Below are 25,192 nucleotides of genomic sequence, written 5' to 3' on the forward strand. Positions count from 1 at the left end.
TTTAATGGTCGGCTCATCATGGCGGACATACAAATAGACCCACAACCGGGTGACATAATCTCCGTGCAAGACACTGTTTGGACTTCTGGCCGGAGTGGAGGTGATGGACAAATATATATTTTCCTTGAAGCGAAAATAAACATTTACACTACACCGTTTAGCAAATGTTTTTACATTCGTGTTAGTCGGGAAGAATGATTTCATTGTGCGTTAGTTCATAGAGAAAATGAATCATGGCTAAAAATCAATCAATTACTAATTATTGTCGCGAAACGATAATAATTACACACAACTTTTTTTCCAGCACGCTGGATCAATCCTGGTGGCAGTCGGAAAATGGCAAGGAAAACGTGACGATTCAGCTGGACCTGGAGGCGGAGTTCCACTTTACCCACTTGATCATCGTGTTCGCTACCTTCCGGCCGGCAGCTATGCTGATCGAACGGTCGTACGATTTCGGAAAGACGTGGCACGTCTATCGGTACTTTGCCCACAACTGCCGGGATGCGTTCCCGAATGTGCCGACGGTAGCCCCGACCAAGAACATTACGGAAGTAATCTGCGATGGTCGGTACTCAGGTGTTGAACCGTCGAAAAACGGTGAAGTCATCTATCGTGTGCTGCCACCGATGAATATCGAAAATCCGTACGCCGAACATGTGCAGAACATGCTGAAAATGACGAATCTGAGGATCAACTTTACCCGCCTACATACGCTGGGTGATACTCTGCTGGATGATCGTCAGGAGATTCAGGAGAAATATTACTACGGCATCTCGAACATGATCGTGAGAGGTTCGTGTTCCTGTTACGGGCATGCGTCCAGGTGTTTACCGCTGGAAGGGGTACGGAACACGATCGACATGGTGCATGGAAGGTGTGAGTGTACTCACAACACCAAGGGATTGAATTGTGAGGAGTGCGAGGACTTCTTCAATGACTTGCCATGGAAACCGGCTTTGGGCAAGCAAACCAACGCCTGCAAAAGTGAGTAGCTTTTTTGTTTTCCTATCTTAGAGATTAATTTTTTTTTGTTCAACAGAATGTCACTGTAACAACCACGCCACCTCCTGTCATTTCGATCAGGCTGTCTACGAACACTCCGGTCGGGTGAGCGGCGGTGTTTGCGATAACTGTCAACACAACACTCAAGGCTATCACTGTGAGGAGTGTGCTCAGTTCTTCTACCGCGATCCTAATGAAGATATCCAGAGTCCGTACGTGTGCAAGCCATGCGATTGCGATCCCCGAGGATCCCTCGACGATGGAATTTGTGACTCTTTTGGCGATGAGGAGAGTGGAATCGAAGCTGGTGCGTGCCATTGCAAACGCTATGTGAATGGTCGACGATGTGATCATTGCAAGGAAGGCTTCTGGAACTTTGACGAGAACAATCCCGAGGGATGTCAATCTTGTACGTGTAACATCTTGGGAACGGTGAACAATGCGGGTTGCAACGTTCACACCGGCGAATGTATCTGTAAAAGGTTAGTCACGGGACGTGATTGTAACCAGTGTATCCCGGAGACTTATGGTCTGTCGGAAACGGCCGAAGGATGCACGCCGTGCAACTGTCATCCGGGAGGTTCCTTGGATAACGATTGTGACGTAGTTACCGGTCAGTGTCGTTGTAGACCACACATGCAGGGCCGTGATTGTGCCATTCCCAAGCAGCACTATTTTATTCCTACGCTGCATAAGGTGCTGGAAGCGGAGTTCCCAGGCACGGTGTGTATATTTGCTGTTTTTACTATAAAGTTTACAGCACAATGATTACGTTTTGTTTCAGATTTGTGACCATTACTCTTCAACAGCCGTAAGTATCCATGAGGCATGCCATGTGTAGAAAATGTTCTCACATATGTATACATTTCAGAACTGTTCCGTTGTAATCCGTGAGCATCCACATGATCGGCCAGCGACCTGGACTGGGCCCGGGTTTATTCGTGTGTACGAAGGAACGGAGTTAACGTTCACCGTCGATGATATTCCGAAAACGATGAACTATGATGTGCTGGTGCGCTATTCACCCCAGGTGAAGGGTGACTGGGAGGACATCCGAATGACAGTGCAACGACCCGATGAGTACGACCCGGAAGGCCCGTGTGCCAATTCGCATCCGAATTACGATACGGACATTCACGCAACGCTCCCGGAGCACGATACCAATGCGGTGGCCTTGCATGAGGTTTGCTTAGAAACTGGTAAAACATACAAGTTCATTATTTCGTTCAAGCGTCACAATCCGTACGACGATAATCCAGCGGCCCAAATTTTAATCGATTCGGTAGGTTGCAAGTGAATTTATTTTTGTTGATCAACACGAAAGTAATGTTTGGGTATTAAATTCCTATAGATTGTACTTGTTCCGAAAATTGAGGTAACCCCGATCTTCCACGGATCGACACAGGCGGAACTCATTTTCAAAGAGTATGGTGATTTGGGATGCAACCAAACGTACTACGACGTGAATTATGATGTTAATGCACCGACCGAATGCAAGGATTTGTTCTCGACGGTCAGCATGTTTGTCTTCAACGGAGCTACTCGTAAGTGTTGGTTTTTCTAACTGTTAAATCGCAACCAAACGTTTTTCACAAAAAAGTACTATACACTAGATACTAGCTAACTGACTTATATCCCTATGTTCTTCGATTTCCCGATAACTTTTAAGTATGTATATCAATACTAGTAAAATGTTTACTCTGAATAAATAAACCTTCCGCATCAGACGCTGTCATTGGTTCTGTGCCGAGAGTTCTGTGCTATAACTAACGTTGCCAAGTGAAAAAATATTTGTTTATTTCTTACAAAAAATGTTGAATTAGTTTTTGCGGCGGTGTTACGCCGTGTCACCAGCTGAAAAACCTGAAATTATTTGTGTAGGTGTAATAGTGCATGCAGCTGTCATTTTTGCATGGCATTTGACAGAATTTGTACCAAAGGAAAAGTTTCATTACTCATCTCAGTCCCAATAATAATCTAATCAAATATTGATATTAAAAAAAATTAGAAAAAAGACTTATATTTCCTAACTACAGAGTCTACTAATCCATGCACAGTGGGGCGACCTAATTTTGGGGTGCTGAACACGAATCGCCAGATTCCATTTTTTATGATGAATTTTTAATGATTTTTTGGCACTTTCCTTTGCCTTTTTTATAAAATTATAGGATATTTGACTACCAGCAACGTCACTGGGCGTTCTTCCTATTGAAACAGATTTTGTAATTCATGAACATCCTTTCAAATCGAACAAATTTTGATAAAATATAAATGATTACTCAACTATTGGATCTGTGGAAATATCATGATAAGTATCGACTATTTTGATTATTCTAAAATTCAACAAATTTATGAATTTGACTTTGTACATATCGTCATTTTTAATTAATCGTAAAAACAATAACACTGGTGACTGGAATCGCACAACTTTGTTAATTTCTATCAAACTAATTTTACAAACCTTACAGAATTTTTGCATATAACTGAAACTGGAATTGTCAATAGTAGTACTGCCCACTCGCTTCTCGCTTGAAAATGCGTTGCGGCACCAACTTTGAAGGCTCATATCTTTTGATCAAAAAATAACACCACCGCGAAATTTTCAGGGAAGTTTCGAAATTTCGTCAAAAATACTTGTGATTTTTCAGTGTCCCAGAACATAGATTTTCAACATATCGTTTTAAATAGTTACTATTGACAAAATATTTTTTTCCTAAAAAAAATATTTTTGTAAACTACAACTTAGGATGCATCTGCTGTGAAAATTTCAAATTCGATGCAATATATTTAAAGCTATGTCTATTTAAAAACAATTTTGACCTAAATTTCAATAACAACTTGTAAACTTACTCAAATTCAATAAAAATTGGAAAATCAACTTCCCGAGTGAAACTCTTGAAGTTTTTGATAATTATTTGAATAAATTAGTTATCGCGATTTTTGTGATCCGTTTGACGAATTCTGACGTTTTTGCAATAATATGAAAAATGTTTGAAAATATTTTTAGAATCACGAAAAAATATTCAGAAATATCTTATTTATCAAGCCCAAACCAAACACCATGCATGTAAAGCCCAGAAGCACACTGGTCCGATTATGATACATTTTTTGGTCCGATCATGATTCACCCTGGTCGGATCATGATACAAATTCTATGATTAGGAAAAACGATATATTCAAATGATGATAAATTGTTATTTTTGTGAAATAGACAGATAGACTTTTCCGATAAATGTATTTTATTTATGATTACATATAATAAAAGCAAAGCAAAGCCTTGGTGCTACATTCCGATTCGGAACTTGACCTTCTTTTTACTATACACAGACTTCGCAGCCAACCGTTAAGTGTACAGGACAATTGCGGGGCTAGCGCTAATTATTACATATAATAATAATGGCGATAATTACCTTGAAAATAGTCCGAATTGGTCGGATCATGATACATTACCCACATACATAATGTACTTTTTTATTTATCAACTGGTTTGAGACCTCTCTCCTTCTGAATTAGGGAACCTATACATTAGAGAAATGACAAGATACTCACCGTTAAGGCAACTGTCAACATCAAAACGGGCGAGTAGTATCATTTTGCATTGCCGTTATCCGTTTTGATGTTGACAGTTGCCTTAACGGCGAGTGTCTTGTCATTTCTCTAATGTATAGGTTCCCTATTCTGAATGGAGGGCTCCCATACAAATCGAACACGAATTACTGCAATAGTCAAGAACTAATCAAGCAAATGGAACCAAATTGGGTATGTGGAGGATTTTGGGAGCAAGAAATATATCTGTGATAGATAAACACCCCGACTTCCACTCGAAAGGAGGACTTCCATACAAATAATATACAAATTTCTGCATAAAGCGAGAACTAATCAAGCAAATGAAACCAGATTTGGCATGTGGAGGTTTCATGCATCAAAAATATTTTTGTGGTAGTTTGACACCGCTCTCTTCTCTGGAAGGGAGGGGTTTCATACAAATGAAACACAAATTTTCTAAACATATAAAAATGCATTTTTGTTTGTCTGTCTGATCCATATAGACTTGGGAAATACTGTACGGATTGGTGCAACAATTTGTATATATGGGTTTTTGGGGTCGAGAAAGGTTTCTGTTATGGTGTGAGACCCCTCCCTTCTCTGGAAGGTATGGGAGGGTATGGGACCACAAATGAAACACGATTTTTTGCATACTTCAAGAAAATGGAACTAAATGGTTGCTGGGAGATAACAATATAGTCAGGTTTTTCGCGGGGGATACATAACTCATTCAGAAAAACACGTTAACTCGAAAATCTGCGTAAAAAACCGCGTTAAATAAAAAATCTGCGTGAAAAAACTGCGTCAATTCAAAAATACACGTAAAGTTAACCTCCAAGAAAGGCTTTAGAAAAAACCCGAGACACTCTACGATGGTGGTTCGACACCCTTCCCTTTCCTGAAAGAGAGGGCTCGCACACAAATCATTCACAGATTTTTCTAACTAAACAAACGGAACCAAGTTTGGCATGTGACGGTTTTAGGGGGTAAAAAATGTTTTTATTGTGGTTTGACATTCCTTCCAATTCTGGAAGGAGGGGGGGGGGGGGAAAATGCACAGTAACTAAAAATCGACTACAGACGCCATTTTTAAATTCAATTCAACCTTCAGGTTTTTGGAAAACAGCCAAGTATGACCGAATACCACAGAATATGGTTATTTCCAAAATCAGAATGATGCACAGCTGAAGCCAAAAGGCGAAGATGTTTTTATTCCGGGAAAATTAATCATTTTAAATGATTTGTTCTTCGAGTCTAAATGTATTCAATATCCGATTCGCACTTGCGATAGATCGAAGCAAGCGTGCGACGCGTGTAGACGTTTTTTTTTTCGTGTCCACGTTTTAACAGGAAAATTATAAATTCTGAAATACAAACCGACTAATTAACAAAAGTATACACATAAATTCATTCAGCTATACACTACCCGTCATAAGTTTGGAATAGCGTTACCGAGTATTGCAACACGCAGTTTGAATATTGCAACACCTCGAAAAGTTTAGCATATGGGCAGATCAATGTAACTCTATCTCTTGATTCTTAAAACTCTAGAGAGTTGTGGTCTTCAGCAAAGTTGCTCAGGAGGTCAAGGGCTTGTGGTTGGAGGAGAGTTTAGTTCGGAAATCAGCCACAACGCAGCGCTAGTGTGCATGAACTTTTGAGTGTTTTGATTGCTATTTAGCTCAATAATCCAACCATTTAAAGAGTTACGATTTTCGGCAAAGTTACTCAAGAAGTCAAGGGCTTGTAATTGGCGGACAGTACAATGCCCAATTCAGCTGCAACGCAGCGCTAGTGTGCATGTAGTTTTGAGCGTTTCTAACTTAGTTTAGCTCAATAATCACATCATTTACACTGATTGTTGATTCGAATGTTGACAATTTGATCACCACACACAATACGTAAACTCGTGTGTGATTATTCTAAAGAAGTGCTTTCTTTTGAGGAGGTTATAACATATAGCATGTGACTGTTTTGGTATGTTGACAGCTTGATCAACAACATACACAACCCGTTTTACTATGGGAAAAATTAGGGGAGCTGCGTAGCCGCAAGGTTACATAGTCCGCTTTGTCAAGCGGATGGTCGTGGGTTCGAATCTTAGTAGAACCAGGCCATCCGATGTCAAAAAGGACTTAAGCATGGGTTTATTCTCAGGCTCCTCACCAGTTACCGTTCCTTTACGCTGAAATCTACAATACCTTTGCGTGACTTCCTCTTAACAAAAAATAAGTCCCTCTTATCAATTATAAAACTGGCCAGAAGGACGCACGACGAAACTTCTCCAGGGAATTATAATTGGTGATATTTGGCAAGAGGAACGACTATCGGTATAGTAGAACAGTAAGCGAGTGAGGAAGAGTATTCACATTTACACACAAGCACTGATGAACAATAAAAATAAGCATGCCACTTCTGAATAGCGGTATTGCTGTTAACAGAAGTGCGGGATACAGCAGACACCCGGGCATATCTCACAATAGATCTACGATTCTGGTCGCAGTGAGGAAGGTCCATACAGGGGGAAAAAATGGGGAAAATTAACGATATCGCGACTAAATTGATTACCTCATATGCAAAAAGTTGCAATAGACTTGCTTCTGATCCGATATTGAAGGATTTGAACACCACAAGGGGCATTTCGTATTTCTTTTCGCTGCAAGCTGGAGAGCGAACACGCAACGCCGTGTTTCGGCGTGCTTGACCACAACTGGTGGCACTAGCCGCGCGATTAGTTGAAGTTTGAATACGAAGAACCACATGTACCCTAGCACCGCAAAGTGGAGAAATTCAGTATTCAATTTTCTACCATGTAGAAGCCTTTAGCATCCTGAACGAGTTTGCTGAACACCGTAACTTTCTAGCAGGTCGGAATCGTGAGATTAGTTGGGTTCAAAATACGGCAAATTGTGTGCCCACTAGCGCCACATAGCGGTAAAATTTCACACTGAATTGGCCACCATACAGTAGCCTTTGACCTTCTGAACTAGTTTGCTGTATATCTGCCTATTCCAGGTGATGCTACTTTTCGGGAGGTGTTGCAATATTCAAACTGGGTGTTGCAATACTCAGTAGAGCGATTCCAAACTTATGACGGGTAGTGTATATGCTACTAGTGCCAAGTATCAAAATTTGTTGAAAATAAGCCAGTGAGCTATTAAACGTGTTAGTTTAGTGAGTGAATGGAAGCCACGGGATTGTGGAAAAGAACAATTCGAATTGATGTTCGAATCACCATCTCTTTCCTTCCCAGGTAGTACCACCTTTTGGTCGTGGCCGGCGTCGCTATTGGTCAGTTATAAAAGTACAGGTCGGACTCGATTATATACAGACTCGATTATATATTGACTTGATTATATATGATTCGATTATATATAAAATTGTATATAATCGAATCATAAAAAAAATTGTTTTCAATTTTAAATATAACTTAACTAAAGCAGCATTGTCGTATAGGGATCGTCCAAAAATACGTAACGCTTAGGGGGAGGTAGAGATCTGACAAAACGTCGCAATCAATACTAAAAATTTTGAAGATCTATACAAAGAGCGTTACCTAGAGGAAAGAGGCGGTCGAAAATAGTTTTTATTTACGGTACATAATTAATGGACGTTCCCTTCAGTCCAATATGGAGTAACGCAACATTTTTTGACCCAAAACGTTGATTTTTGAGCCATAATGTTTCAAGTAAAGTAAAGCTGATCTAAAACAGAAATATCGCGAGGGAACGTTTACAAATTATGTACCGCTCAGGAAACGGGAAAGAGTGTTGGGTTGGCAAAGTGTTGCAACCCATACGGAAAATTTAAACAAAATGCATGGCAAAAGTGGAAAGGAGATCAACAATAATTATTCTTGCGTTACGTTATAAATAAGCGCTTACTTATTGATTCATAAAAGTCCGTTCAAATGTTACATAACGCAAGCAGGGCTAGGAAATTTTTATGCATGGTGTGCTGAGTATTGGAAACATATTACTATTTCAATGTTAAAGTTGAGGTGATAGAGATTGACTCTTTTCAAATACTAATTTTTATGAAGTTGAAATCAATACATATATTTTTGAACATACATATATTTTTGTAACAAAGGTTTTTTGCGACTTCAAGGGGGCTATTCAAAAAAATCCTACTTATTAATTCAAAAACAACAAAATATTTATGCAAAATAAACAAAAAAAAATTTTTTTTTCTGATTCGATTATATATAGGATTCGATTATTTATAGTAAAATTTTTTCGAAGACTGTATATAATCGAGTCCGACCTGTATTGTGAACCTGTAAAAATTTCACAATGAGAATGTAATGCTAATCTCAAGCACCATTCATCTGGTTCGTTATGCAATTTTGTTGGTTCGACCAATCACCAACAATGCATTTGCAAAAGAGGCAAAATATATATATATATATATATATATATATATATATATATATATATATATATATATATATATATATATATATATATATATATATATATATATATATATATATATATATATATATATATATATATATATATATATATATATTGCTTAAAATTTTTGCGTGCACTACTGCCCATTAATGCATAACAGTCCCATGTGAATTTTCGTCACTTTTGAGATAAACCCCAGAAATTTCGTTACATTACGTGTGCTCTCGAAAAATCACAAAAATGTTTTTTGCTAAAATGATGAAAATAATATAACCTTTGGTCAGTCCCATGTAATAAATAAACGCAAAACAGGCTCAGAGCTGAAAATATTAAGCAGAAAAAAAGACCAATTGAAGTGTACTAATCGGAACAACAATAACCTTATTGCATATAAAAGTATTCTTCCATACATATTTACCTCGGATGAATGCATGTTTTAAGGGGTTATATACCTTTTTAGTTTTCAAAAAACCGAAAAAAAATTATTGCATTATCTTCAAATACAACATCTTGAGAACATTTTCACAAATTTTCATAAAGATCTGAGCAATAGGAAGAAAGTTAGAGCGATTCGCAGCGCGCCTCGCCACGGCCGCATAACCTAAACTTGAAACTTTACATGCGATTATCTTGGAATAGTGTTTTCCGGAAAATTACTTTGCCGTGATCCTGATTGCGGAAAAACTACTGAACCGATTTCTTTCATCTTTTTGCCTTTTTCCTAGAAAAGTATAGCAATCACTTGAAAAACCGAAAGTATAAATGTGCTCAAAGGGCCGAATGGCATATATCACTCGACTCAGCTCGACGAGCTGTGCATTTTCTGTATGTGTGTGTGTGTATGTTCAGATTTTTATTCTCACTCACTTTTCTCAGAGATCGCTGGACCGATTTTCATGAAACTGATTGCAAATGAAAGGTCCTATAAGACCCTATAAAATTTCATTGTAATCGGATTTTTAGTTTAGAGGTTATGTATCAAAATGTAAAAATCATGAAACATCATTATCTCGAAAACTACACAACCGATTTGAACAAAATCAGATTCAAATGAACGGACTACATGAAATACCCTTAACTTTTGAATTTCATAAAGATTGGACTAGTGGTTCAAAAGTTATGACAAGAAACGTGTTTTGAAGACTACTTAATCTCACTCATGTTTCTCAGAGATGACTGAATCGATTTTAATAAAATCAGTGTCAAATGGAAGGTCTAGTTGCCCCATAAGACCCTATTGATTTGTTTTGCGATTAGACTATTACTTTGCCTGTTATGTTTAAAAATGTGAAATCCAGCTATGAAAAGGAACATATTCCGAAGACTACTTGAACTCACTCACTTTTTTCAGAGATGGCTGACCCGATTTCCACAAAATTAGTGTCAACTAATAAGTCTAGCGGCCTCGTAACACCCTATTGAATTTTAATGTAATCGATATGTAACTTCGTCTGTAAAGTACCGAAATGTAGAAATCACGAAACTTCATTATCTCAGTAGCTACAAAACCGATTTGATCAATATTATTATGAGATGAGCGGGCTAGTTAAGGGTTAACCAATGAATTATGATTGAACACGTGGTTTCAAAGTTTGGCTGCCCTATACGTTCCCATTTCATTTGATTGTTATCAAACTTAAGCAACCGTTATGTATTAAATTGTTAATAAAACAACGAAAGTCTATTATCACAAAGATAACATGGCTTATTTATACATAACTAGTGTCATACGAACGAGTCATCTCTCGAACTTACAAATAACAAACTTCATAACAATTTGATATGTGGCTCAAAAGTTATGGAAAGAAAAGAAATTCAAAGACTATTTAAAACGATACCTGCTTTGATCGATATTTGTGACCTCAACATAATTTAAATGTGGTATCGTACTATTTGAACGTTCCAAATTCGTTGATTCCTTGCGATGTGTTTAAAGTCTGCAAATGCACGGAGAATCGGCCATAGGATATGATCAAAGTCAAATAACAAATCGTTTGAAATGATTGGTTTTATCTAAATGACAACATCCTCGACTTTTGGCTTCTGTACATCAACTTAATTCTGAATATATTCATATTGGGTGGTATTCGGTCATTTTCAGCAGATTTTCTGGCATCAATCTTACACCGGAAATACTCATATTGGGAGGTATTTAGTTATTTTGGGTGTTTTCCAGAAACTAAAAGTGGTCGTCTTTAAATTCAAAATGGTGTCAAGGGTCAATGTTTGGCTTCTATGCATCATCTCGATTACGGAAATATCCATATTGAGTATTATTTGGTCATTTTCGACTGTTTCCTATAAGTTTCCATTCAGCGATTCAAAATGGTGCCTGAGGTCAATTGTTAGCTCATTGCGTCATTCTGGTTCCAGAGATACTCATATTGGATGGTATTTGGTTATTTTAGGCTGTTTTTCACAAACTGGAAGTCGCCATCTTGGATTTCAAAATGGTATTTAAAATAATTTCTGGCCTCTGAGCGTCATTCTGGTTGAAGAAACACCCATATTGGGTGTAATTCGATCATTTTCCGCTGTTTCCCAGGAACCGGAAGTCGCCAACCTATAATCTAAAATGAGGTCTGCGGTCGATTTCAGCTGCTGTGTATCATTATAGATCCGAAGATACTCATGTTAGACGGAAATCGGCCATTTTTGGCTGTTTTCCAGTTGCCATCCTACAATTCATAGTGTATTCATAATCATTACGATTCCAGAAATACCCATGTTGGATGGTATTTGGTCGTTTGCCGCTGTTTTTCCGAAATCGGAAGTCGCCATCTTAGAATTCAAAATGGTATCTGTGGTCCATTTTAGCTCCTGTGTATCCTTCCTAATCCGAATATAATTACATTGGGTGGAAATCGTCCATTTTTGGCTTTTTTCCAGAAACCGGAAGTTGCAATCTTACAATCCAAAATGTTGGCTGAGGTCGATTATGGAACATATTTGTTAACACTAAAATCATTCACCTGCCAAATATGGTCCAATTTAGTTGACTAGTTCGCGAGATGTGCGGAAATTTTTTCCAGAAGAGAAAGGGGCATCGAACCATTGTGGACATATTTGTTACCCTTTAAAACATCCACATGCCAAATTCGGTTTCATTTGCTTGGTTTGTCCTTGAGTTGTGCAGAAATTTATGTTTCATTTGTATTGGACCCCTCCTTTCCAGAAGAGGGAGGAGCCTCAAACTATTTACCTTTATCGGGACCAAAAACCCCTACATACAAATTTTCACGTCGATCGGTTCGGTAGTTTTCGAGCCTATATGGATCAAACAGACAGACCGAACTACATTTTTTTATATATATAGATTACAACATCAATATTTTAGAACCTAAAGAGTGAATATACATTTATTGGATTGAAGCGTTCATGTAAATCTATTTTTACAAATAAAAGTTTGAATGAGAAAGGCTGGGTCTGACCGCTAGGTGGATTAATTTAGGTTTTTTTTTAATTTTCGTTATTAAATTCGCCGGTCCTTGAACGATCGCTTTTGAAAACATACAGTTACATTTTGCCGCAAAATTTTTTTTAATGCAATTTTTAACACTCAAAACGTGCATTTTTTGGGAAAAACGTTCCCGTTTGCACTGAAAACAAAAATACTCATAAAAGCGATCATTCAAGGACCCGGCACACTTCTAAACTAATGAAATAATATGAGTTTTTTTATTTCGGTTGACCCGCTGAGTCTCTATCAGGATCGCCGCGAGCCTCTGCAAAAAATAGCGTTTCGGGGAAACGGCCATTACTCCAGTAATAATTGGTATATTTCAAAATCAAACGTATTTTTTGTTATTGATAGAAGGCAAAAAGTGGCTTGCTTTTAAAGTGAAGTAACAGCTAAACTAAAAGAGTTAGATGCTTGATGTCAAAGAACAACTTATGGAGTATACTTTATTGTTTAATTTGGTCAACAACAAAATCCATGTTTATCACACATTTTAGAGAGAAAATTGCAGTTTAGATCGCAAAAAACATTCGATTTCACGTTTGTTCCTTTCTAAGTGATTCTTATACATACTCCCTAATTCGACGTTTTTGAGACACTAAAATTTCTCAGCTTTCCAAGGATACCAAACAGAATTGAGCTAGCTATCATATTTCTCGGGCTAGATCTTGTTAGAGGCAAACATAACCGAAAACTGAAAAAAAAAAATTGAATAACTGCAGTAGTTAAATTTTGGCCATATCTGAAGAAGGATTTTTTTCATCAAATAGGGTTACCTATTACCCTTAAAGGATGTTAAGTGAGCTGAACACCCTATATAAACAATTATGAAAATAAAGAAGAAATCGGCGAGGTGAAGTTTACCAGATCAGCTAGTACAAAACAAAAAAGTTACAATTTTCCAGAAAAAAATTCATTTCTCAATGATTGGTCAACCATTAATGTTTAGCTTCCTAACTTTTTTTATGTTTTAGAAACAATTTTTTACGGTGTATATTATATAAAATAAAGGAAATCGGGTGAATATTTATCTTAGTACCTGTATTTATCTCTTCACGCCTTTTGATCAATTTATCGTCAAATTCTACCATATTTTCAACACTTGACAAAATCGAGAAGCAAATAGATCTACTTTCAAAATTTGTAGAAATTTGAAGAAATTGAAAAATTTTATATAGATCTAGAAAATTATTGAGTTTTTGTTTTTACTGCCATTTTAACCAGATTTGTAGTTTTTCTCAACAATGAATAAGTTAACTGTTAAATACGTTTTTAAAAGTTACTGTCGAGTAAAAAAAAAAATAAACGAGAAACCCATTCAAACAATGGTCTAGTTTGTATTCTAGTTCGAATGTCGAATATTTGGGCTACCAGGGCAACGAGTACGAAAAATGGAACAAAGCGCACAAATTAATCATGTAATGCACTAATCCCTTGCACTTCACGATCATGCAAGCTAAAATTAACCCTTATTTATCTAACAATCGTACCTCGGCTTCCATAATTCGCGGCGGCCTTTAGCCAATTAAACCGTACAATCTAGCGCAGTATGATATCTTATCATGACGCGATTTTTATTTTAACTTCAGACAGCACACGCACTAGAGTTAGGCGTCGTTATCTAATAAACAGTTGTCCATCGTCGTCGAGTGAGCAGCATGTAGTTTCCGTTTTGTCTTTTGGGGTCTTTGTTTTGGGCGAATTCGTACTCGCGTTCGTAGAAAACTATGCTACTCCAAGCCTGTCGGTTGCTGGTGGCGAGTTATGCAGTTTTTTTACTATCCATCCGAGCTACCGTTTACGGACAGGATATACCAATTGAGGATTTTAGTTATTTTCTTGTTATTGGTGTATTTTTGAAACCTCGTTGCTGATTATTATTCTTTTTTTCAGCTTGCGAATGTAACCCAACCGGTTCGACGACCAAAAAATGTGAGGAATTTGGAGGTTACTGTACGTGCAAGACAAATGTTGTCGGTCGTCAATGCGACCAGTGTGCTCCGGGAACCTACGGGTTCGGTCCCGAAGGGTGCAAGGCTTGCGATTGTAACAGTATCGGATCAAAGGACAACGACTGCGACTTGGTAACTGGCCAATGTAGTTGTCATCCCAATACCTACGGACGAGAGTGCGATCAATGCCAGCCTGGTTTTTGGAATTTCCCGAACTGTCAAATGTGCGAGTGTAACGGACACACTCCGGTTTGCAACTCCAAGACCGGTGAATGTACGCAGTGTCAGGACTTCACGCGTGGTTGGAAGTGCGATCGTTGCGTTGAGGGATACTACGGAAATCCGCTGCTGGGGTCGGAGATCGGATGTCGTCCTTGCCGCTGTCCGGATACGATCGCATCTGGGCATTCGTACGCGAACGAATGCTTGCTGGATCCGAAGACTAACGACGTGATTTGTCTGTGCGATCAGGGCTATGCTGGGGCTAAATGTGATGTGTGTGCGGACAACTATTTCGGTAATCCGGATCGACCGGGTGGAGTTTGTAAGCCGTGCGATTGTAGCAACAATGTGGATGTGAGCCAGTCCGGCAATTGTGACGCCAAAACGGGACAGTGTCTGCAGTGTTTGTACGAAACGGAGGGCGATCACTGTGAGATATGCTCGGATGGGTTCTACGGTGATGCGCTGCAGCAGGACTGCCGACCGTGCGACTGCAATGTGTTGGGAACGAATCAAACAGTGCAGTATTGCGACCGGTTTACCGGACAGTGTCCTTGCTTGGCGAACGTTCGGGGTCAGTACTGTGAAGAGTGTATCGAAAACCATTGGAAGATTGCGAGCGGCGAGGGCTGTGAACCGTGCGACTGTGATCCGGTTGGTTCGGTTAATGAGCAGTGTAATCCGGTAGGTTGAACAGTTTTTAGAGAGAGCATAGGTTGTTCTGAATTTTCTCTTGTTTATAGTATGATGGACAATGTACGTGCAAGCAAGGTTTCGGTGGACGGCAATGTAACCAGTGCGAGGCAAACTTCTGGGGTAATCCGAATGTGCAGTGTAATGGTAAGTAGAATTAATGTGATTAGAGTTGGCTTCGGAAACAATTATATTTCCACTTGCAGCATGCGATTGTAATCCTTACGGAGCGGCTACCCATCAGTGTAATCGTGAAACTGGCCAGTGCGTCTGCAACAAAGGAATCGGCGGATATAAGTGCGACCAGTGTGCTCGGGGATACCTGGGCGAAGCACCGTACTGCGAGCCGTGTGGCGAATGTTTCGATAACTGGGACATTATATTGGAGGGATTGCAAGAGGAGACCAACCGAACGATCGAGGAAGCCAAATCGGTCAAAACGCTGGGTGCTACCGGTGCCTACAAGAAGGAATTCGACTCAATGAGTAAGAAGATTGATGTGATTAATGGCTTACTGACGAACACGATTTCCGATCGGGAGATTGAAGCCATCGACGGTCGCATTGAGGAGGTTAGAAAACATCTGCGGGTGTCGTTGAAAGCGCTGGAGGAATCGGAGAAGCGATTGCAGGACACCGGGGCTAGCATTAATTACGCGAACATCGAGATTGACGATCTGAGTAAGCGAGCAGAGGAGGTTAAGCAAATGGCAAACTACCTGCGAGAAAATGCGACCAAGCTGCAGGAAGGCAACATAGAGGGGGCGTTGAATCTCACCCGAGATGCCTGGAATCGTGTGACTCTTCTAGGTGAAACCAATATGGAAATCCAGGAGCTCAATGATAACGCCGAGCGGCAGTGCAAACGGACGGAGGTTTTGCTCAAAAAACAACAGGACCATTTTGACCAGTTGCACGAAAGTAATGAAGCGTCCTTCCTGAAGTATCAAGCCGAACTAGACACGTTGAATGCCCATATGCCGGACTTAAACGAACGCATTTGCGATAGACGGGGAGATCCGTGTGATGAGTTTTGCGGTGGCGCGGGCTGCGATGGCAAATGTGGTGGTCTTACATGTGACAAGGGCGCATTAACTAGATCGGAAAGAGCGTTGTACTATGCAAAGAAAACCGAACAAATCAGCAAGGAAAAGGAAGAACTGGCGGATGATATACTGCGATCGGTAAGTAGTTAATTCATGAATTGAGCTATGTTAAAAGCTTCGCGTTTTTTCAGATGTCGCAAGCCAAAACCCACGCATCGGAAGCCTTTAAAAAGGCGAAACTAGCTCACGATAAGGCCGAAGCTCATCACAATCAGACTCGTGGTCTGATCGACCAAGCCACCGAAGTGGTTACTGCCTTGACGGAAATAATCGACAATAACACGGCCTCACCGGACAAAATTCAGGAGCTGTCGGATAAAATCCGGGGGTACGAGTTGCAACTAGATCCGGCCCAGATACAGAAATTGGCTGAACAAATCGACGAAGCTGTTTCACATTTGGAGAATGTAGAGTCCATCATTCAAAGTACGGAACATGATTTGCAGCTTGTAGAGCAGCTGAAAGAAGCCACTATGGGAACGAAGTATGATTTGCATATCAATGATTTACATAAATTTTAAATTCATTTTTCAATAACGTCACACAGGGATCGTGCCAACAAAGTTCTAGAACAAGCGATCGATGTAATCAAAGCACTCGACGATGCTGATGAAGCGCAGAAAAAAGCCCGACAATCGATTAAACGAGCTAACGAAGATATCCAGTCTGCTAAGATTGATTTAGAAGAAGTACCTAAACGAGACACGTTTGAATTGCACTATAGAATTGAGAACCTCATTTAATGTTTTTCAGATCGACAAAGAAACTGACGATGCGTACAAACGTGCCAACGTGACGGCCAATAAAGTGGACGAATTGAAAGGTCGCCTTAACAAACTGCACGTCAGTAATGTTCAAAACGAGCAAGATGCCGAGGAAATCATCAAGCAGGCAGAAGCGGTGAAGGAGTCTGCAAACACCGCTCATGACTTGGCTACACAGGTTAGATTCGTAATTCAGAAGGAACAATCCAATAGTGAAGATTCTATTTTCTCTTTCCAACAGCTGAAAGACAACTACAAAACAGCCAATGCTACTCTCTCGGCTAGATCGGGTGCATCGGAAAGCGCACGTGAACGTGCTCAGAATCTACTGAAGCGGGCATCCAAGATCACTGTGGAAACTACTAATCAGCTCAAAAAGCTTCAAGGTGAGCTATCGGCTTTTTTTTGCAACCGAAAACTAACTATAATTTTATTTTGTTACAGAACTTTACACAACGTACGAATCGAACCAGAAGGACCTCGATTCGCTGGAGGTACAAATACATGGTTTGACCGAGCAGATCAACAACTACTTGAATAAAATCCAGAGTGACGCTGATCGTTACCGACAATGTACTACGTAGAGTAATAGAGCAAGCGAAAATAACTAACAAACAAAAAAAAAACAATTAAGTAACTGTCTGCTAACAAATTTGTGTTCAATGGAAGAAGTAACGAAAAGGATTCGTGATGTTTATCGAAACTGCCGATAGTTGAGAATCGTTTGTTGTAACAAATACGCAATTTGGAACTAAAACAATAATTTTTATTCCTAGGTTTTAAGTAAAAGGCCGGAACTGAAAGAGCACGTAACATGTAGTGAACCACAGAAGAATCCCCTTAGATTTCACTCCTCGTAACTTAGCAGCGACGGGGAGAGCCAAACATTAGAAACATTTGCAGTGATTTTTAGCATACAAATTTTCGTACAGTGTTCTATACCACACTGATAAAAAAAGTTCAATAAAACAGAAGTGCCAAAAAAGTGTCACGCAAAAATGCCATTTAGTTTTACCAGTGGGTAACGAGTAGCACTTAAGAATGTAGTAATAAAAGAAAAAGTAGTTATGTAACTTTGAACCCAAATTAACTAGGCAAAAGCCACTCTCGATTTATGTAATCAGAAGATCCGCAATAAAGCAGTGCATTTTGAACAATAACAACGACTTTCTAATATCTGAGTACCTACTTCTTAGGGTGCAAAGATTGAATAGTTTTCGGGTCAATTTTGAGCATAATAACAGTGAAACCAAAATATACAGGATCATGATTTTCACTGCAGAGTTGAAGATGATTTTTTTTTTGTTATTTGAAAAAGAAAAAAATGTATGAAGTAAAACCAATTATTATTCTAAGCAAGAACAAAACTTTTAGTCAGTAAGTTGAACTAGCAATACTTTATAGCAAACGCAAATAGTCATAAAGATTTTACTGCTAATAATTTTAATTTCGAGCATAAATAAAATAAACATTATTGTGTAACTACCACAAATAAGTTTTTTGTTTTGTCCCAAAATAATAAGACTTGAGAAAAGCGAAAATCTTCTCAACTTGGTAGTAACTACAATGTGATAGCCCCACATTAAAAACCATTTTTTAATACTCAGCTCATCTCATTTAGAAAAGAAAGTTTTTTTTAATTAATTTTTGACCAGCCAAACTCGACTTATTCAGCATTAACCCTCTCTCTAACATGGGTACTCTGGAGCACCATAGGTTTGGATGCAAAAAGTCTTTCGGAATACTTACTAATTCTACTCAAAATGCATAAATACATTCTTAAATAATACACTTATTGTTAAAGAATATATTTATGCATGTTGAGTAGGGTTGGTGAAAATTTCGAAGAGCTTTTTACATCGAAACCATGGTGCTCTAGAGTAGCCATGTCAGCCTTAGAGAGAGAGAGAGCTAAGGCTCAGCAATCTGTCACGCCGGGTTTCCATGACAACCTGGTCGCGCTCGGTTAGTGAACAAATTTTGATGAAATTCAGAAAACTTACGGTTACGTTTCCGTCCTCTTTACCACTGAAACCACAGTTCACTGAAACATTTTACACTATTCCCATGTTAGGTTTAAATTAGTTTATTTGACACGGCACGATACATTTTCTGTTTTACTGAGCCAAGTACAATTCGTATTAATTCTACGTTAGCAGGGAAAAGAGGGAGGCCTTTTTTATTCTCGCGGCCGACTACGAGCTAGTGGGGATTTAAGGTGAGAGGAGGGGAGGTACAATTTTGACTTAAAACTATTTTTGAATTTTGTTTTTCAACTGGTAGAGCAATTGTATACTTGTTTGTTGTGGGTTCAAAATATTTGTGTCAGCATAGATGCGGGCTCTACGATTCCGTGTCTTCAGCATAGGATATTTGTGTCCTTAATCTGACAAATAGACAAAGAAAATTTTAAATTTTAATGTCAGCGTTTTCAGAAAGCAGTATAGCTGTGTCATGTACTGCAGATCACCGCTTCCCAGAATGTCTCTAACGGGAACGTTCGGTTGTTTTCCTCGGGCCCGGAGGGAACCTATAAGCTCGGACCTAACATCACAGAATTCGGCACACGACCAAACAACATGCTCGATGTCATGGTAGCCATCGCCACAAACGTAGTGATTACTGTCTACAAGCCCTATATGAAAGAGATGCGTGTTTAACGTATAGTGATTGGACATAAGTCTGGACATCACGCGAATGAAGTCCCGACCTACATCCAACCCCTTGAACCATGCTTTCGTCGATACCTTAGGAAAAATGGAATGTAGCCACCGTCCCAGTTCATCTGAGTTCCATGATGATTGCCAACTGTTGAGTGTTCTCTGACGCAAAATGCTATGAAATTCATCATAAGCAATTGGTCTTACATAAATAACGCCATCAATAGCACCCACCTTAGCTAAAGCGTCAGCCTTTTCATTGCCCGGAATGGAACAATGAGAAGGGACCCACGCTAAGGTAACCCGGTAATTTTTATCTGTTAAAGCACTTAAAAACCGCCGTATTTTCCCCAGGAAATACGGGGTGTGCTTCACCGTCTTCATCGATCGCAGAGCCTCAATGGCACTGAGACTGTCTGTGAAGATGAAGTAGTGGTCTATGGGCAGGGTTTCGATGATCCCAAGAGAGTACTGAATAGCAGCAAGTTCTGCGACGTACACGAAAGCAGGAGCATCGAGTTTGAAAAACTTGGCGGTAAAATTTTCGTGGAAAACACCGAAGCCAGTGGACTCATCTAGATTAGATCCGTCAGTATAAAACATTTTATCACAACTCACATGTTTAAACTTATTTAAAAAAATCTTAGGGATCTCTTGTGGGCGCAATTGATCCGGGATACCAATAATGTCTTCTTTCATGGTGGTGTCGAAGAATATAGCATTGTTAGAAGTATCTAAAGGTGCGACATTGAAGGGAACGTATGAAGAAGGGTTAATATCTCGAGCCATGTAGTCAAAATATAAAGTCATAAATCTGGTTTGGGATTGAAGGTCGACCAACCTCTCGAAATTTTCAATTACTAATGTGTTCATGACCGTACATCGAATTAGTAACCGGTGAGAGAGATTCCAAAAACGATGTTTCAACGGGAGAATACCCGCTAGCACTTCAAGACTCAACGTATGGGTCGACTGCATGCAACCCAAGGCAATACGCAAACAACGATATTGTATTCTTTCTAGTTTCAAAATATGCGTGTTTGCAGCGGAGCGAAAGCAGAAACAACCGTATTCAAGAACTGACAGTATTGTTGTTTGGTATAACCTTAGAAGGTCTCCTGGGTGAGCACCCCACAAGGTTCCGGTAATCGTACGAAGAAAATTAATCCTCTGTTGGCATTTTTGTGTCAGATACCTAATATGACAAGCCCAGGTGCATTTAGAGTCGAACCAGACCCCGCGATATTTAGCGACTAAAACCTGAGTGATCGTTTTACCCGTTAGTAAAAGCTGCAGCTGAGCGGGGTTATGCTTCCTAGAAAAAACGACCAACTCAGTTTTCTTCGGAGAGAATTCGATACCCAGCTTAAGAGCCCATTCAGACAAATTGTCTAAGGTATCTTGCAATGGTCCTTGCAGATCGCTAGCCTCGCTACCAGTAATGGATACAACGCTATCGTCTGCAAGTTGCCTTAGCGTGCATGAAATTGCAAGACATTCATCGATGTCATTGACGTAAAAATTATATAAGAGAAGACTTAAACATTAGCCCTGGGGAAGGCCCATGTAACTAATTCGGGAAGTTGTCGAATTGCCAGGTGAGAAATACATATGCTTTTCTGACAACAAATTGAGCAAAAAGTTATTCAAATTTGGTGAAAGTCCCTGCGAATGAAGTTTCGCGCTTAAAACTTCTACAGAGACAGAGTCAAAAGCCCCCTTAATATCCAAGAACGCAGAAGCCATTTGCTCTTTTCGAGCAAATGCGAGTTGAATTTCAGTAGAAAGCAACGCTAGGCAATCGTTCGTCCCTTTGCCCCGGCGAAAGCCAAAATGAGTATCTGAAAGTAAACCGTTTGTTTCGACCCATTTGTCTAACCGTAAGAGGATCATTTTCTCCATTAATTCCGGAGGCAAGAGAGCATCGCAATCGGCCTATATGAATTGTGATCAGAGGCAGGTTTCCCGGGTTTCCGAATAGCAATGACTTTCACCTCCCTCCAGTCATGCGGAACAATATTTAGCTCAAGAAACTTGTTGAACAAATTCAACAAGCGTCTTTTTGCAGAGTCGGGTAGATTCTTCAACAGGTTGAATTTTATTCTATCTAACCCTGGAGCCTTATTGTTGCACGACAGGAGAGCCATTGAAAATTCCAACATCGAAAATGGAGGCTCTTTCGTAGTTACTAAAAACGCGTCGCGAAAGGTTTTCTGTTCCGGTACAGAGTCCGGACAGACCTTTTTGGCAAAATCGAGTATCCAGCGATCTGAATACTCCTCACTCTCATTCGTAACGTCACGGTTCCGCATGCGCCTGGCGGTATCCCAAAGAGTGCTCATCGCTGTTTCCCTCGACAACGCGTTTACGAACCGCCGCCAGTACCCGCGTTTTTTCGCCTTTACTAAGCTCTTCATCTGCCTGCCCAGTGCCTCGTACTTTCGAAGTAGGTTGACAGTGCCGTACTCCCGGTAGTCCTTATACGCCGCGGACCTTCGCACGAACAGCTCAGAGCACTCTTTGTCCCACCATTTGTTGGGAGGGCGCTGTCTAATCGTTACCCCGGGTATCGGTTTCGTCTGAGCTTGAGTCGCGGAGTCGATGATCAAGCCAGAAACGAACGCGTATTCTTCCTCCGGAGGAAGTTCCTCGTGAGTCTCGATAGATTCCGCTATAAAAGACCCATAACGCTTCCAATCAATATTACGTGTAAGGTCGTAGGAAATATTGATTGGGTTCGGGGGAGGTAAACCATTAGCAATTGATATAACGATTGGAAGATGATCACTACCGTGGGGATCGTTGATTACTTTCCACTGGCAATCTAACGCTAGTGATGTCGAGCAGAGGGATAGGTCAAGCACGCTTTCACGTGCTGGAGGATTAGGTACACGTGTCGCTTCCCCAGTATTCAAAAGTGTCATATTGAAGTCGTCGATCAAGTTACAGATTAAAGAAGATCGGTTGTCGTCATACAGCGACCCCCATAGCGAACAGTGAGAGTTAAAATCTCCCAAAATCAAAAAAGGTGCGGGAAGCAATTCTGCTATATCAAGGAGTTGCTTCTGTTCAATCCGCGCGGATGGGGGAATATATAACGAAACAAGGCAAAGGTCTTTTCCATTCATATTCGTTTGAACGGCAACTACTTTATTATTCGAGATCGAGGGGAGGTCGATTCTGAAAAAAGAATAGCACTTTTTGATCCCTAAAAGTACCCCTCCATCGTGTAAGTCTCGATCTCGACGAATGATGTTGAAATCGTGGAAATTAAGTTGGTCATTTGAATTGAGAAAAGTTTCACAGAGCGCGAACGCATCACAATTGTATGTGTTTATCAAATGTGAAAATAAATCGAATTTGGGGATGATACTTCTGCAGTTCCACTGTAACACAGTGACAAAATTCCAAACCTCTTTCGACGTATTAGTCATCGAAAGATACGATAGCTGAAATGAGGGGCCAATTTGCTGTGAGTTGCTTGAAATAGGTTTTCACTGTAGGGAGAAGGGCAAGAGGAATATTTTGTAGGGGATCTGGTATGTTGAATGTTTTATATATCCAGTCCACAATATCAGAGAATTTTATGAACCCTGTTTCTTTTATGTCTTCTGATCGAGGAATGGGTGCACGAGGGGTTTCGGTGCCCCAGGAAGCGGTGGGTACTCCTGGTTTGATTTGAAATTAAAACCGGGGGGTACTTGCTTCGGTTTCTCTTCACCGCTTCCTTTTTGTGTTGTCTTATTGGTCATTCCGCTAGGGGTTATCTTACGACCTTTGCGAGAAAGATTACGAGAGTTGAGCATTCTCCTCTTCCTAGATCCCTCTGGCAAGGCATAAGAACACCCTTCGACGGGATCATCAGATGTACCCTCATCGGTTGGCAAAAAGGAAAAGATGTTTCCTGTCGAGGGTGGCTCAACCCTCTTAAGCATTTCTGCAAAAGAGCGCTTTTATCGTTCCTTAAGGGAACGCTTAATTTTTTCCTCGCGCTGTTTGTACGCGGGACACGCCGAAAGGTCATGCCAAGTTCCCTCGCAGTAAAGACACTTTTCAGTATCCTCACTGCAAGCGGTCTCAGCATGATTGCCTCCTGTGGCTGTATGACCTAACTGCTTGCAGTTTTGGCAATGCATGACCAGCGGTACGAACAGGCGCACAGGCAGACGAACCCTGTCCAAAGAGATGTAGTTCGGCAGTGCGGATCCGGCGAATGTTACACGGAAGGAATCCGAAGGGAGGAATTTCTTCTTCCCTTCTTCGATGGATACTGAATGCAATTGCTTGACATCCAGTATCTTTACATCTTGAATCAGGGGGTTCTTGAAGCAGCCAACCCCGTGACGCAAAATGTCATCGACCGAGAGGCTTTCTTCGGTAACGACACCGTCGATCTCCACGTCCTTGGCAGGGATGTACACGCGGTACTCCCTTGTAAAGAGCTCGTAGCTAGCAATTTCGTTTGCTTGCTTCAAGCTACTCACGACAACTCGCAGTTTGTTCGGCCTCACCTTCGTAATCTCGGTTACGGCCGAAAACTGTTTTGCCAGGTCTTTGCCTATTTGAATTATATTCAAAGGTTTTTTATGGGCCGGAAGTAAACAACGTAGGGACCGCTAGCGGCATCTGGGTGAGCTTTTACCCGTATTTCCGGTACCCTTGGTACGGGGCTAGGTAGCGGGGGTGGTGCAGGGGAAGGTAAGGGAGAACTGCTGGGGGAAATTTCAATTTCTTCCCCATTTGTTTCCACATCCAGAAAAAGTTGCACCTGCATGTCGTCCATTTTGCGGGAGCGTTACGCTCTACCGCACACAAACGATAAATATTCGAATGTGTGGGGGGGGGGGTAATTAAATAGTTGATATGAAATTTTAAAAACAATATTTCAAACTACAACGGATCAAATAAAAAAAAAGACAGTAATACTAATAATAATAACAATAGAAATAATACTCATAATAATAATAATAATAATAATAACAATAATAATAATAATTATAATAATAATAACAATAATAATGATAAAAATTCTAAAGTGAATACTTCACCGAACGTCTAAGTCACGACCTCACGGCTGATAGTTGGATTAATCGAGCGTCTCCGCAGAACAAACAATGACGATCCAGCTTCGTGTTGTGACACAGTGGCCGTATCCTACACGCGACCTTGTAGATGCCACTTGTAGTTGACTTCCACTCGCTCGATCGTATGGTGGTCCGTGCTGCTAGCGGGGTAACAGCGGTGCGGGAGAATTATTCTTGCTGATTATCAGCTGCGTATCAGATCACTGGCGGGGTAGCCTGCCCCTACCAGTATGCAGAAGATGTTTCTGCCGATATATTTCAGGCTATTGTTATCGCACTACAC

The 25,192-nt window shown here is 40.2% G+C and overlaps 1 protein-coding gene across 8 annotated transcripts in view; it reads left to right on the top strand.

The window, feature by feature from the left end:
• LOC129730170 (laminin subunit beta-1) overlaps positions 1 to 18,654 on the top strand; it is a 60,155-nt gene extending 41,501 nt beyond the window's left edge. For all 8 annotated transcript variants that reach the window (XM_055689280.1, XM_055689278.1, XM_055689286.1 and 5 more), the window contains 13 exons: positions 305 to 987; positions 1,043 to 1,728; positions 1,790 to 1,816; positions 1,877 to 2,287; positions 2,357 to 2,549; positions 14,323 to 15,287; positions 15,347 to 15,443; positions 15,503 to 16,479; positions 16,533 to 16,885; positions 16,949 to 17,090; positions 17,155 to 17,343; positions 17,407 to 17,551; positions 17,610 to 18,654. In XM_055689280.1, coding sequence (XP_055545255.1) covers positions 305 to 987; positions 1,043 to 1,728; positions 1,790 to 1,816; positions 1,877 to 2,287; positions 2,357 to 2,549; positions 14,323 to 15,287; positions 15,347 to 15,443; positions 15,503 to 16,479; positions 16,533 to 16,885; positions 16,949 to 17,090; positions 17,155 to 17,343; positions 17,407 to 17,551; positions 17,610 to 17,749 — 5,008 coding nt within the window. In that variant the 3' untranslated portion in view covers positions 17,750 to 18,654. The remainder of the gene's footprint in view (positions 1 to 304; positions 988 to 1,042; positions 1,729 to 1,789; positions 1,817 to 1,876; positions 2,288 to 2,356; positions 2,550 to 14,322; positions 15,288 to 15,346; positions 15,444 to 15,502; positions 16,480 to 16,532; positions 16,886 to 16,948; positions 17,091 to 17,154; positions 17,344 to 17,406; positions 17,552 to 17,609) is intronic.
• Positions 18,655 to 25,192: the final 6,538 nt, after the last annotated feature.

Source organism: Wyeomyia smithii, chromosome 3 (genome assembly GCF_029784165.1).
Source record: "Wyeomyia smithii strain HCP4-BCI-WySm-NY-G18 chromosome 3, ASM2978416v1, whole genome shotgun sequence".
Lineage (NCBI taxonomy): Eukaryota > Metazoa > Arthropoda > Insecta > Diptera > Culicidae > Wyeomyia > Wyeomyia smithii.